At 47.3% G+C, this 14,780-nt stretch overlaps 1 protein-coding gene across 1 annotated transcript in view; it reads left to right on the forward strand.

Moving 5' to 3' along the window:
• Window positions 1-14,780, forward strand: part of LOC140719188 (tetraspanin-4-like) — a 67,295-nt gene that overhangs the window by 35,200 nt on the left and 17,315 nt on the right. The window contains exons 2-3 of the mRNA XM_073033625.1: window positions 7,833-7,910; window positions 14,405-14,596. Of these exons, the coding sequence (XP_072889726.1) occupies window positions 7,848-7,910; window positions 14,405-14,596 (255 nt within the window). The 5' untranslated portion in view covers window positions 7,833-7,847. The remainder of the gene's footprint in view (window positions 1-7,832; window positions 7,911-14,404; window positions 14,597-14,780) is intronic.

Below are 14,780 nucleotides of genomic sequence, written 5' to 3' on the forward strand. Positions count from 1 at the left end.
GGTGCCATATTGTACCAGTCTCTGTCGTTCATTTGGGTTTATCAACTGCATGCAGAAGGAGAGCCTGCTACTCAGGCAACAGCCTGCTCTTCATATCGTACTGCATATCACGTAGACAGCTGGGATGTAACGTCCATGGTCAACCCTGACCAACGGAGGGTCACTGAATACAGTTCTTGCATAACGCCTTCGCTCTTACAAACTAAATCTAATAAAGAAGGCACGTTATAAAAGTAGGAACTATGTAAGCAATACACTCTTTTGAGACTGATCCGCCAATCAATGAGATCATGACTGATCCTCCTCCTCAGGTTTACTTTCCAACCTGATTCCTGTCCTCAGAAAATCCAAAGATTCAACAGCTTGCGTCTTCTATGCACTCAACGGCTGATACGTTCAACCTCTGGGCTTTAGATTCAGAGTCTTCATTGAGGCGTCAGCAGTGGAAAGCTTGAGCAACTTCAAAATCCTGGCTATCAGCATCTCAGACGATCTGTCCCGGGCCCAGCACTTTGAAGTAAACATGTTGAAGGCATGCCAGGAGCTGTATTTCATAAGGAGTCCTCTTATTGTTACCATCAGGGCGGAGGTACAGCAGCCTGAAGAGAGACACAACATTCTCAGAACAATTTCTTCCTCTCTGTAATCAGATATCTGAATGGTCCATGAATCCATGAACTCTGCCTCACTATTTCACACTATTTATTTAATTTTTCTATACTTATTATAATTTATAATCATTTCAAAATATTGCACTCTACTGCTGCCGCAAAACAACAGATTTCATAATGCATTTCGATGATAAAAAAACCTGATTCCGATTCCAATTAGATTTAAAATGGCCAACCCATTTCCACAAGACCTTGACCCTCAGTTCGGGACTCTCCAGCCTGCCAACCTCCATTATTCTCAACTGCATTGAACCTGGTCAAGTCGATTCAATCTCTCCTCAGGGGTTCAAGATTCAAGATTCTTTATTGCCATTCTTCAGTACACCGGCGTAAAAGAGGACAAAATAACTGTTACTCCAGATCTGACACAGAATAAAAAATAAAATTAATATAAATACATAAGATTAGCTTACAGGACCATAAGAGGCCACTTGGCCCATCGAGTCTGTTCCACCATTCAATCATGGCTGATCCTTTTCTCCCCTCCTCAGCCCCACTCCCCAGCTTTCTCCCCGATAAGGCCATAGTCTCATATACATAAACTGATTGTGAGTCCACAGAGTAACAAAGATGAGTATTTAAAGGCAAAGTTTGAATTGACGTGTCACACCGTGGGTTTTGATGAGGGTCACGTGCCCTTAGGAGGGGCGGACTTTAAAGATCAGTTGGCAGGCCGCGATAGCACATTCGGTGCAAAGATGCTTATTGTGTGCCAGAGGTGAAAAAAAATCGAAAAAGTGCGAACAAATGGAAAAATAACAAAAATTACAAAAGAACAAGTACAGATATATACCATCAAACTTTTAGGACTAGTTTGCCAAGCCATCAATCTGAAGTAACACACCTCACCTTACCACACCCTCTCTCCCTTCCCCACATACACCAAAATCTGCCCTCCAAGTAAGGACCTCCTTACTCGAGGAGAAAGGAGATAGTCCCGTTCTTTGGAATGTGGGGGCAGTTGTCACCATGAGCCTGAACAATTAGACAAATTCCAAAGCACAGCATTCCCCATCCTTCTTCACAATCACTGATGTCCAGAGATACATTTGCACAACAAAATCTATCAAAAACGAACCATTTTCCAGGAGTCACCCCTCTCCCCACCCCCAAATCTAGCTCTTCCACTGAGCCAGCACAGAGCACGTGCCGCCAGAGACAGGCACCTTTTTAAAGACACCCCACCCCATCAGTCAGCTCCCCTTCCTGAAAATGGAAGCAACGCCAAGCAGAGCTCATCAAAGGATGCCATTATCCTGGGGCGTGCAAAAGTGCCCATGCCGTGTGCGTGCGTAACGTCAGCGCCACCAGACAGGGCTACTTGGGGGAGGGGGGTTTGAAGAAAGAAATTACTTGAGGCAGACTCGTTCTGTCGCACACCACTGAGATATGCAGTACACTGGGTATACGGTATTCTTCTCCTTTCACAGATAAGCTGGACTTTGTGTTACTGTATGTCCGTAATATTGTTCTGAATGATTTTTTTTTTCACTTTCCTCATGAGTCATATCTCATGCTGAACTGATGATTCATCAGGGTGTTTGGCTGCACCTTTCCTGAGTTACAGGACTGTGAACGGAAGGGGAAAGTTATATTTGTGAAATATCTTTCACAGCCTTGGAACATTTCAAAACATTTCATAGCCTCCTCTTGTCCCTGATGTGATATGTGAAATGTGGCTGTGGATTTTCACGCTGCAGGCTCCCAATGTTGTTAAGTGAGAGATCCCCTTCACCTCCGCAATAGTGTGTGATCAGGTCATAAATATTGGCCATGGTGCCGAGAAGGCCTCGGGAAAGGTGTGGAGGGCTATGGTCAGATGCGAGTCGATGGAACTAGGTACGATAATATTTTAACGTGGACTAGATGGCCAAAGTGTCTGCTTCTGTGCTGTAGTTCTGTGCCTCTATAAGACCATCCCTCACCTTCTCCAAAACAATAACTGGTATCTTTTGCCTCAATGTGCAGACCTCAGTTCAATGTCTCCTTCATACCAGAATAGTGCAGCATTTCCTTGGCACCGCCCCGGGAGGATGTCAGTCTAACAGACAGTAGAGAGTGAGGGTTCACAAGAAATTAATATTGGATTCAAAATATCATACCTTTTGGCTTTCCAAATTGAGCCAAATCTGTTCTATCAAACTCCCCACCATCTACACAGAGCGTTTTTGCAGGAATACAGCATCCATCATCAGGGACCCCCATCACCCAGGACATGCTCTCTTCTCATTTCTGCCATCAGGAAGGAGGTACAGGAGCCTCAGGACTCAAACCACCAGGTTCAGGAACAGTTATTACCCCTCAACTATCAGGATCTTGAGCCAGGGGGGATAACTTCACTCAACTTCACCTGCCCCATCATTGAACCATCCCCACAATCTATGGACTCACTTTCAAGGACTCTTCATCTCGTTCTCAATATTTATTGCTTATTTATTTATTATTATTATTTCTTTCTTTTGTATTTGTGCAGTTTTGTTATCTTTTACATACTGGTTAAACACCCAAGTTAGTGTGATCTTTCATTGATTCTGTTCTGATTATTATTCTATAAATGGATTTATTGAGTATGCCTGCAAGAAAATGAATCTTAGGGTTGTATATGGTGATATATATGTACTTTGATGATAAATTTACTTTAAACTTTGAATTTTGAATTCAACTGGTGCTCCAGTCTCCGTTGGGAAATAGCAGCAGAAAGTCAGGTCATAACCAGGATTCAGGGATTCAGGTTTATTTGTCACGTCTACATCGAAATGTACAGTGAAGTGTGTCGTTTGGGTTCACAACCCACACACCCGAGGGTGTGCTGGGGGCAGCCCGCAAGTGTTGCCACACACTCTGGTGTCAACAGGTCATACCTGCAATGCTCGGCAGAGCAGCACAGAACATAACAATCAACATAACAACAATGGTCAACAGGTTGGATAGATGGTCTGTGCTCAGGTCCTTACAGTTTGTGTGGCTGGTGGCCAGTCAGGGGCCAGGTTTCAACTGTGACATCCTCCGCCACTGGCCCGTTGGACTCGGGAATAGTGGTCGCTTGTCAGCTCAGCAATTCTCTTACTTTTTACACAAGACCACCTCTTTAACTCCACCCCTGACAACAGGGCCTTCTGCTCCCAAGGCCCCAAGTCCTGGAGATCCATCCCTAAATCCTCTCTGCCTCTCAATCCCCTTTTGAACCCATCCCGTGGACGTTAAGTCCCCCATCGTTAGACCAATTATTGTGACGGGTTTGAGCTATTCCGCTGTGAGGGCAATATGGCAGCGTATCAGCGCGACCACGCGGTCAGTCTCCTGAATCGCGATCGGTGATCGTTGGCGCTGTAGGGTGGTCGCGCTGATACGCTGCCGTATTGCTCCTCAGGAGGCTCTGCTTTCCTCCCACAGCCCAAAGACATGCGGTTAGGTTTAGTGAACTCTGGGCATGTGACGTTAGCGCCAGACGTGTGCCGATCCTTGCAGGCAGCTCAGCACGATCCTCGGATCACGCTGGTCATAGAGTCATGGAAAAGCACAGCACGGAAGCAGGCCTTTTGGCCCATCTAGTCTGTACTGACCCATTTAAGCTGCCTACATCCTTCGACCTGCACCGGGACCATCGCCCTCCATACCCCTACCATCCATGTACCTATCCAAACTTCTCTTAAACGTTGACATCGAGCTCGCATGCACCACTTGTGCCGGCAGCTCATTCCACACTCTCACGACCCTCCGAGTGAGGAAGTTTCCCTCATGTTCCCCTTAAACTTTTCACCTTTCACCATTAATCCATGACCTCCACCTGCTTGCATTTACCCTATCTATACCCCTCATAATTTTGTATACCTCTGTCAAATCTCCTTTCAGTCTTCTACGTTCTAAGCAATCTTTTCTTATAACTCAGGTCATCCGGATGCAGTAACATCCTTGTAAATTTACTCTGCACTCTTTCAACCTTATTTACATCCCTCCCGTAGGTAGGTGAGCAAAACTGCGCAGATTCCTCTTCTCTAACCCTTCACCTTTCCCACCCAACTGCCTCCACCTATCACTTTCCAGCCAGCCTCTTTCCCCTCTCCCCCACCCCCCACCTTTTAATTCAGGCATCTTCGCCCACCCCCGCCAGTCCTGAAGAAGGGTCTCAGCCCCAGAATGTCGACTGTTTGCTCTTTCCCGTGGATGCCGCCTGACCTGCTGAGTTCCTCCAGCATTTTGCGCGTGCTGCTCTGGATTTGCAGTGCCGGCAGCCTTCCTCCTGTTTGTGAATATTTAAGCAGTTTTTAAGCACGAGCTTGTGACTGTAATCTGTGTCCTTGCAATTCAAATGTGCACACAGTTGTTTAAAATCATAGACCTGAATGGAACTTGGAATTCCAGAACATTCCAGAGAAAATGGGTAACAGACTTCTTTCTTCTGATAATTTGGAATTTTTCCTTCATACACAAATATGGTAAAAGGCCACAGAATGTGTGCAGTGTGAGAAAGGCCCCCGGGGAATGAAAACTACAACCCGCTTGCATTAACTCTGACTTGGATGGTCTCTCGGCTGGCTGAGAAAGGAGGAGGGGTAGTCGGGGGCTAGCAAACCCACCCCATAAAAAACCCCAGAGCTACAGAAACGCCAACAGAAGGTCCGAAGGCCTCATCTCTGGGAGAGGAAGGAGAAGATTGGCTATACCTGGGATAACTTAAAAGACCGGCCCGGCACAGAGGACTCCGGCGAGCTGCTAATGGTGGCCTTTGCCCCAGTAGCTAAGCTAAGCTCGTTTACATTCCACGTATCCTCTGCTTAAATCATTACCCTTCTCTCCCCAGGCCTCTTCCCACGCTCACTCCATCATCCCTTAGATTCAGTCTCTGTATTCCTATAGGATGGTCTATCAATCCTACTCCTTCTCTGTCTCACTTTGCTTTCTGTCTCCTAAAAGTCAAAGTTCAAAGTAAGTTTATTACCGAAGTATGTATACCATGCACGACCTTGAGATCCGTCTTTTCGCAGGCACAGGTTTGGATGGGACGACAACCAGAGGTCATGGGTTAAGGGTGAAAGGTGGCATGTTCGAGGGGAACATGAGGGGAAGGTCCTTCACTCAGAGGGATGTGAGAGCGTGGATCGAGCTGCCAGCTGTGAGCTTGATTTCAATATTTAAGAGAAGTTTGGATAGCTACTTGGATGGGAGCGGTATGGAGGGCTACGGTCCCGGTGCAGGTCGATGGGGGTAGGCAGTTTAAATGGTTTCAGCATGGATTAGATGGGCCAAATGGCTTGTTTCTGTGCTGTACTTTTCTATGACTATGCTTCTAAAGACGCACAATAAGATCTGTGAAAAAAATCCCACACAACAGAGACAAGCAAGCACCCCGAGTCCTCCACTGGTCGGGGTGGACCCTGGATGTTGTATCCTAGCTGTCTACGTGATACGCAACCCAGGACAGTACAGTACGGAGAGCAAGCTGCTGCCCATGTAGCAGGCTCCCCTCTCCATACAGCTGACGAATCCAAAGGAACGGCCGAGACTGACACAGTTTGGCACCAGTGACGTCGCAGGAGTTGTCAGTCAGCGTTAAACTCAACATTGGACGGCTTTAGGGGCATCAGCTCCGGAATTTTCCTCAGGGTTTATTCCCAGAGCCTTCCCCATGACATCTAATGTGTAAAAAAGAACAAATGCTGCTCTTTACACTTTACACAAATGGACCTTCTTTCATTGTGCTCCAGACCGTCACACCTCACACTTCCCCCATTGCTCATCACATCATCCTCTCCATCGTCACTCCTACTGTCTCTCCACGTCACACCTCACACTTCCCCATTGCTCATCACATCACCCTCTCCATCGTCACTCCTACTGTCTCTCCACGTCACACCTCACACTTCCCCCATTGCTCATCACATCACCCTCTCCATCGTCACTCCTACTGTCTCTCCACGTCACACCTCACACTTCCCCATTGCTCATCACATCACCCTCTCCATCGTCACTCCTACTGTCTCTCCACGTCACACCTCACACTCTCTCGTCTCCTTTGTTCACACTCCTGCCATCACTCTTCCCAGTACCCTTTCCTGCCCATTAAACCTCACATTCTTTTTGACATTGTGGTGTTCGCCGAGCTTGGCAATTCGCTTGCAGACGTTTCGTCACCAGTCAAGGTGACATCCTCAGTGCGCAGTTCTTGCCGTTTCTCTCTGGGAGGGCTCGCATTTATATAGGCCCATGATTGCTTGCTTTGGTCCTCATTGGCTACCCCTTCAGTTGGCCTTTGAATTCTATTGGCTTGCATTCCTTTGGCTCTTAGGGGTTCATAGATGCATCTATTTCAATATGTTTGTTTACGGATTTATCAGGATAGAAACGCTCTTCTAAAAATTCATGCTTGCCTGTGCTAGAACCTCCACAGTATCCCTGCAGATGTCCCGCTGCTCTCTGTACATGAAGACACCACAAAGGTTTGAATGGCCATTGTCCTTACACTACCTCAGGTGCCCATAGCTTGTTCCAAGTTCAAATTCGAGTTCAATTGTCATACAACCATACATGAATACCCATGAATACAGCCAAATGAAACAGCGTTTCTCCAGGACCAAGGTCCTAAACACGGAACCAACAGTCACACACAGCACAAGGTACGCATCAGATAGCAGTAAACATACAGTCACACACATAAAAATATATAATGTAGCCCCCAAGTCCCAGAGGGACCTGCCTCACAGATAGATGGAATATGAATGTTGTCAGCAAGAACAAGCCCTCTGCAGTCTGCAGACACACGCACACATTCAATCCGGCTTGTCTTCCGCAGAGTGAACACCACAGGAGGGCGGCACCAACCGAGGGGCCTGCCCCCAATCCAGCACGGACGCCAGGCCACACCTCCTCCGGCGTCTCCCCTCCCGGCAGCTGCAACAGGCGACACTGAGGCTTGAGGCCTAGTCCACGCTACAACCGAGACCACGCAACTCCCCCGCCGTTGGTCCTCCCAATAAACCAGTGAACCAGACTTCTCTATAGATGCTGCCTGACCTGCTGAGTTCCTCCAGCATGGTCTGTGCATTCCTCTGGATTTCCAGCATCTACAGAATCTCTTTGTTAGAGAAATGGGTTGATCGGTGACGGGGAGGAACCTCAGAGAAGGTGCATTGTTTGACAGGTTTTTTTTTCTCTTCCCTTTAGGTTAACAAACTCACTATGGGCCAGAACTGCCTTCAGTGTATGAAATACTTGTTATTCATCTTCAACCTTATCTTTTGGGTAAGTTTTGTTTGATTTCCAGTGAATTCCATGTTGTTCCGGGTGAACGGACCTTCTTCCTCAGTAAGAAGCCTGGCAGCTAGCGTAATGCTGCAACTGCACCAGTGACCCCTGTTCAGTGTAAGGAGCTTCTCCCCATTCCTCCAGGTTCCTCGATTCCCTCCCACATTCCAAAGACTTACGGGTTGGAAGGTTAATTGTTCACACGGGGGTGTAATTAGATAGATAGATAGATAGATAGATAGATACTTTATTCATCCCCAAGGGGAAATTCAATGTTCCTCCAGTATGATATCATATAAACACAAGACAGACCAAGACTAACTGACCAAAAAAACCACATAATTATAACATACAGTTCCAAGACTAACTGACCAAAAAAACCACATAATTATAACATACAGTTACAACAGTGCAAAGCAATACCATAATTTGATAAGAGCAGACCATGGGCACGGTAAAAAAAAGTCTCAAAGTCCCAGATAGCCCATCATCTCACGCAGATGGCAGAAGGAAGAAACCTCCAACGTGGCAAAACTTCCCGATGCAGCCTCTGGAAGCACCCGAGCACAGCCAACTGTGAGTCCGTCCGAAAACTTCCGACAACTTCGTGCCTCCGACCAGCCCTCCGACACCGAGCACCGAGCACCATCTCTGCCGAGTGCTTCAACCCCGGCTCCGGCCACCAAGCAACAGGCAAAGCCGAGGATTCGGGGCCTTCCTCTCTGGAGATCTCTCCGATCGCTCAGTAGCAGCGTCAGCAGCACAGGCATGTCAGAAGTTTCGCCAGATGTTCCTCCGTGCTTCACACATCCGTCTCAATCAAATCAGGATTGTGCACGGCCCCTACTTACAGATAACGGATATTCCTTACTGGAGTGGCCGCTGCGCCCTGCGTCGTCGCGCCGCCATCTTGATGTTAATTGGATGGCGGGGGGCTGTGTGAGTAGTCCCACCAGAGGTGGGTTTTGCCCCCATACCCTCCAAAGGTTAGACTGAAACTCATCGTCACCGTAATGTGCCGTGTCGTATGTCATGGGCAATCATGGTCTTCCATCTCTCTTTAATCTGGTAAGTCCTAATCTCTTCAAAGCTTTTGCCTGTCCATCCCTGGATGTAACTCATGCACTGTCGACGGCAACTTTTTCTTCCATTAGTTTTTCCTGTCACTGCAAGATGTTCGAGCTTCTCTTTTCTCAGTACATGGCCCAGAAGTTCCGGCTGCTGTATCTTGGTCGATGATGTCAGCTCTCTTATTCCGGCTGTTTGCAACACTTCCCCATTTGTTGCACTGCCCTTCCCCGATATTAGAACGTAAGATATTGGAGCAGAATTAGGCTATTTGACCCATTGAGTCTGCTCCACCATTTCATCCTGGCCGATCCAATTTTGCCTCTCGGCCTCAGTCCCCTGCCTTCTCTCCATATTCCTTCATGTCCTGACTAACCAAGAATCTATCAAACTCTGCCATAAGGATACCCGATGACTTGGCTTCTGCAGATGCCTGTGGTAACGAACTCCACAGATTCACCACTCTCTGGCTGAAAAATATGTTCATCATTCTTCTTAAAAATACACATTTCTGCAGCTTTGAGTCTTCTCTCATTTTGCTTTGATATTGTCCAACATTCGCTTCCATGTGTTAGTGTGGAATGAAAGTAGCACCACAACATTCTGAGTTTCTTACCCAGAGAAACCGAAAGTACCCAGTTCTAAATCAAAACTTTGCACACAGGCTCTCCTACCTGTCACAGTCAGGTCTACAATGAGACTTACCTCTGACCTGTCGCTGTTGGATTCACTGGTAGGCAATTACGACCTGACCCCCAACAGTCAGCCAAACAATCTATGTCAACAACGTGATTGAGAAGCTGAAACATAACATTTTCAAGTTTTTTGATGATACCTAACTAAGTAGGAATACTAGTAATGACAAGGATGTTTGCTTACCTACTGCCCATTATGCTGGTGGCATTTAGGGCAGCAATGAAGGTCCTCCATCTCTGATGGTGTTCAGGGCTTCCTTCATCATGCCAGTAGCTTCTTCTCAGCTTTCACTACTGTCAGTCATGCAAGTCCCAGGTGGAGACTCAGGAATACCGTCACACACTCAGATGTAGAAAGATTCTTCATTGCTGTTTCCGTAGCAATTTTGTTTTACCAGCCAGCTAGTTAGCCCTGAGCTGAACCCCCAAACCTCAAGGACCGGTGGACCACTCTTAGTCTGGCCTCCACCCTTTGACCTGTTTGGCATGGGTGACCCTACCATGAGCCAAAGCACAAAGCCCTGACTCCAGCCAACATAGTTCTCTGGGTCATTGAGGCATGAAAGCCTCCAAGCCCAACTGCAAGGTTGTGGTCGTCTTCAAGAGATAAAATGATGCAAGGAGGATTTAAACTAGGGGTTCCCAACCCTTTTTTTATGCCATGGACCAATACCCCAGGTTGGGAACCCTGGTTTCAAAGAAACATGGACAAGTTAAGAAACTGAGCAACACTCTATTGTGGAAACTGTGAAGTTCCTCATTTTGGTTGAACATAAAAATTGCTAATTCTGCTCAGGGAGCCACGGTTAGCATGCCGCTATTACAGCTGGAGCTCAGAGTTCAGTTCTGGCGCTGTTTGTAAGAAAGTTTATACGTCCTTCCTGTGGAATGCGCGGTTTCCTCTGGGCTCCAGTTTGCTCCAACTACAGACGTGCCGGTTGGTAGGTTAATTGATCATTGTAAATTGTCCTGTGATCAGGCTGGGGTTAATTAGGTGGGTGGCTGGGCGGTGCAGCGTGGAGGGCCGGGGTGCTGTATCTCTAGGTAATAAGATATTGATGTTCCGGAAGCTAATTGTCCTCATACAGGTGTGGAAGGCAAATGGATTCCATGCAAGATAATTTGAATTTAAGAATAAAGATATCTTGTGCAATAACGCAGGACCATAGTGAGCCCACACCTGGAATACCGAGTCTACTTTCCCAGTGGTTGATATATTTGCCGTTGATAGAATGCAACAACGATTCACCAAGCTGGGTACTAAGATAAGGACAGTCCTCGGTTCTCTGGACATGAGAATGCGAGGTGACCTCATAGAAATGTCCAATGTGTGGGGTTCAACTGGATGTGGGAGGATTTGTTTATTTATTTATTGGGATACAGAGCAGAACATGCCCCTCCGGACTTTGAGCCATTCCCCAGCAAACCCCCTGTTTAACCCTGGCCTAAACATGGGACAATTTGCAATCGCCAATTAACCTACCAACCGGTACGTCTTTGGACTGTGGGACTGTCTTACTTATTTGGACCCTAGTGGACAATAGGCCATTGATGACCTTCCATCTCCATCGTTCAAAGTCGATGGTACGGTTGGAGCTCATCAGCACTTCTGCAATCCATTGTATCCACTGTACAGGGATTGGCCTGTACAGCCACTGGCCGACCTTCCCCATTTCTACCGCTCATGACAGGAACATAGGGTCCGACTTTGAGAGGCCATTATAATTGTTGAAAGTTGTTTCTTTTTATGTATGTCACTCCCTGACCAACAAGCCCACAGCAAATTCCTAATACATGTAAATGTATTTGGTGATTAAAGTTCATAATGGCCAGCTGGTGGCGCAGTGACATCAGCGCCAGACTCAGGAATGGAGGTTCCCAGGTTCGAATCCAGTCAGGCCGTTCCCAAGTACGCTTTCCATCCTTGCCCAGTTGAGTGTCGAGCTCGCAACTCGACCTCGTAAAATAAAGAAAATACTGCAAAATGTCTGTGTGAGGAGTGGCATGCCACACAGTCTTTCATTCCGCGCCTTGTAAGGCAGCTATATAGGACCCTGGTCAGACCCCATTTGGAGTACTGTGCTCAGTTCTGGTCGCCTCACTACAGGAAGGATGTGGAAGCCATAGATAGGGTGCAGACGAGATTTACTGGAGTGGGGAACATGCCTTACGAGAATAGGTTGAGTGAACTCGGCCTTTTCTCCTTGGAGCGAAGGAGGATGAGAAGTGACCTGATAGAGGTGTATAAGATGATGAGAGGCATTGATTGTGTGGATAATCAGAGGCTTTTTCCCAGGGTTGAAATGGTTGCCACAAGAGGGAACAGGTTTAAGGTGCTGGGGAGTAGGTACAGAGGAGATGTCAGGGGTAAGTTTTTTACTCAGAGAGTAGTGAGTGCGTGGAATGGGCTGCTGGCAACAGTGGTGGAGGTGGATACGATAGGGTCTTTTAAAAGACTTTTGGATCGGTATATGGAACTTAGAAAAATAGAGGGCTATAGGTAAGCCTAGTAATTTCTGAGGTAGGGACATGTTCAGCACAACCTTGTGGGCCGAAGGGCCTGTATTGTGCTATAGGTTTTCTATGTTTCTATGAAAATGCCCGACAGTGGCCTCTCAGGCCTGAGTCGACGTCATTAACATTCCCGGGATCTGCCAGCAATACACCCAAATAGCTCTGAACTTTTCCTATCCATGTACCGGTCTGACTGTCTTTTAAATGTGATTATTGTAGCTGCCTCAGCCACTTCCTCTAAAAGATCGTTTCCTCTGCATGAATGAAGTTGTCCCTCAGGTCCCTTTTATGTCTTGACCCCTCTCACCTAGAAACCTGTGCCTTCCAATTTTTGATTCCCTTTCCCACAGGGTGCCAGTTAATGTATCAAAATTAATTTAATACTTAGAGGTACAGAACAGGCCCAGCCGACCCAGAAACCCCTTGATCACAGGACAATTTACAATGACCAATTAACCTACTAACCGGTACGTCTTTGGACTGGGGAGGAAACTGGAGCACCTCACTGGTGAGAGAGAGCCCGTCTGAGATACCAAAGTGCCGGGCTACAGACTGTAGTTTTTGATGGACTCTGGATCATGGTCTCTCGGGGGGGGGGGGGATTTGTTCTTGCTTGCATGGTGGGGGATGCTTTTATTGGAGCATTTGGGGGGAGGGAGAGGGTTGATGCCTCTGCTGCTGCTTGTGCATGTGGGGGGGGGTGCTTTGGGTTTCTGATGTTACTATCATTCATTCTTTGGGGGGTGTCTTGTTTTGTGGATGTCTGTGAAGAGTAAGAATTTCAGGTTGCATAGTGTATACATTCTCTGATATTAAATGTGACCATCTGAACTGGCAGGGAACCCACGCATTCCACGTGGGGAGGTCGTACGGAGACTCCTTACAGAGGACATCCAGGAATGAACTCTGAACTCCGATGCCCCAAGCTCTAAAAGCGTCACACTAACCCCAACGTTACCACGGTGCCCCAAATAGATGTGTACATTATAGATATATATGTTACCTCTTCCAGGGGTCACCAACTGTTTTGCACCGCGGACCAGTTTAATATTGACAATATTCTTGCGGACCGCCCGACCGGGGTGGGGGGATGGGGGTGTTAATCACGATTGGAGTATAAGTCAACTATAAGTCACTATAAGTGGCTAATACACTCAATTTTGTTTCTAAAAGGGTTTATCTAATGAATTTAATATTAAACGCACAGCGCATATTTTCCTCGCTTGAATATAGTGATAAATCAATTATAACTCACTTTTAAGTCAATAGCATCATACCATTTTAAGTAACGTTTGGATATTAAACACACATAGTTTCCTCGTATGAACATATAAAATCATTGCAACACACCAGTGAGAGGACAAGGTAAGAGCCAGAGGTCCCCGTACTGGGGCCGTGGCGGTCGCAATCCGGAAAGAGCGACCGACAGAGCAAGGAGTGCGACAGGGCGTGCGCCCGCACCCCCCCCACCACCCCCATAGGTAGGTAGGATCTATCAGCCGACAAAAGTTTGGCTCGAGGGATGACTTTCAGTAGGTCGCAGCGAGGTAGCTGCTCTGCTACTTACGAAACCCTGAGCCCGAATTAGGTCGTCTGCGAATATTTTAGCACCAGGTTCCCCACAAACATTCGGTGAGCTAAACAGATTTAGAGGTGGCGCCCATCTGTCTGCACTCCGGGCCAGTAGCAACGGCACTTCTCGCCGGCCGCGCGAGGCGGGCGGTTACCCAAGGCCAACCAGTGATCCCTGGTGCGAGGGTATCACTGCGTTTAGGCGACTGATGACCTCGCGTGGGTAATGACCTCACGTGTTTAAGTTCAACAGTGGGTGTGACAGGAAAAGAGGAAAGGTGCAGCTGACTCATATCGTTTCATATCGACAAATCATATCGTTTCCTCGCAGCCCGGTAGCACATGCTTTGCGGCCCGGTAGTTGGAGACCACTGATTACCCTTATCATGTAGGTTTTTCTGTACTAGGCAGAATAACAGGCCAGCATGGACCAGACAGACCAAAGTCCTGTAGTGCTCTATGACTCTATAACCACCCTCATATTCAGTCCCTCACACTACACCCTCTTGATCAGCTGCCCTAATTATTCTCTCTAAGGCTCAGCAGCAAATTTTTATTGCTGACATACAGCATGTACAACACTGTCATATTTACCTTGTTTAAGGTACTACATAAATGCTATTTGCTGTCTTTTCAATACAGCTGGGAGGATGTGGGATTCTCGGAGTTGGAGTGTGGCTGGTGGTAACACAAGGGAACTTTGTGACCCTCTCCTCGTCCTTCCCATCTCTCACCGTTGCCAATTTCTTCATCGCTGTGGGGTCCGTGATCATGATCGTGGGATTTCTCGGCTGCCTCGGAGCTGTGATCGAAAGCCGCTGCCTCCTGCTTACCGTGAGTGCGCGATAACATTGAATTAGAACGCCCTAGGAATCTGAGGTGACAGTTCTGAAGGAGTGCTGCACTGTCAGAGCTGGTGTCTTCCAGACAAGAGAGAGTTGTCTTTTTGGTCACTGTAAAAGACTGCGTGACACTAAAGAAGAGCCGAACAGGTCTGTGCTGTTCTGACCATTACCGC

This window comes from Hemitrygon akajei, chromosome 31, assembly GCF_048418815.1.
Source record: "Hemitrygon akajei chromosome 31, sHemAka1.3, whole genome shotgun sequence".
Taxonomy (NCBI): domain Eukaryota; kingdom Metazoa; phylum Chordata; class Chondrichthyes; order Myliobatiformes; family Dasyatidae; genus Hemitrygon; species Hemitrygon akajei.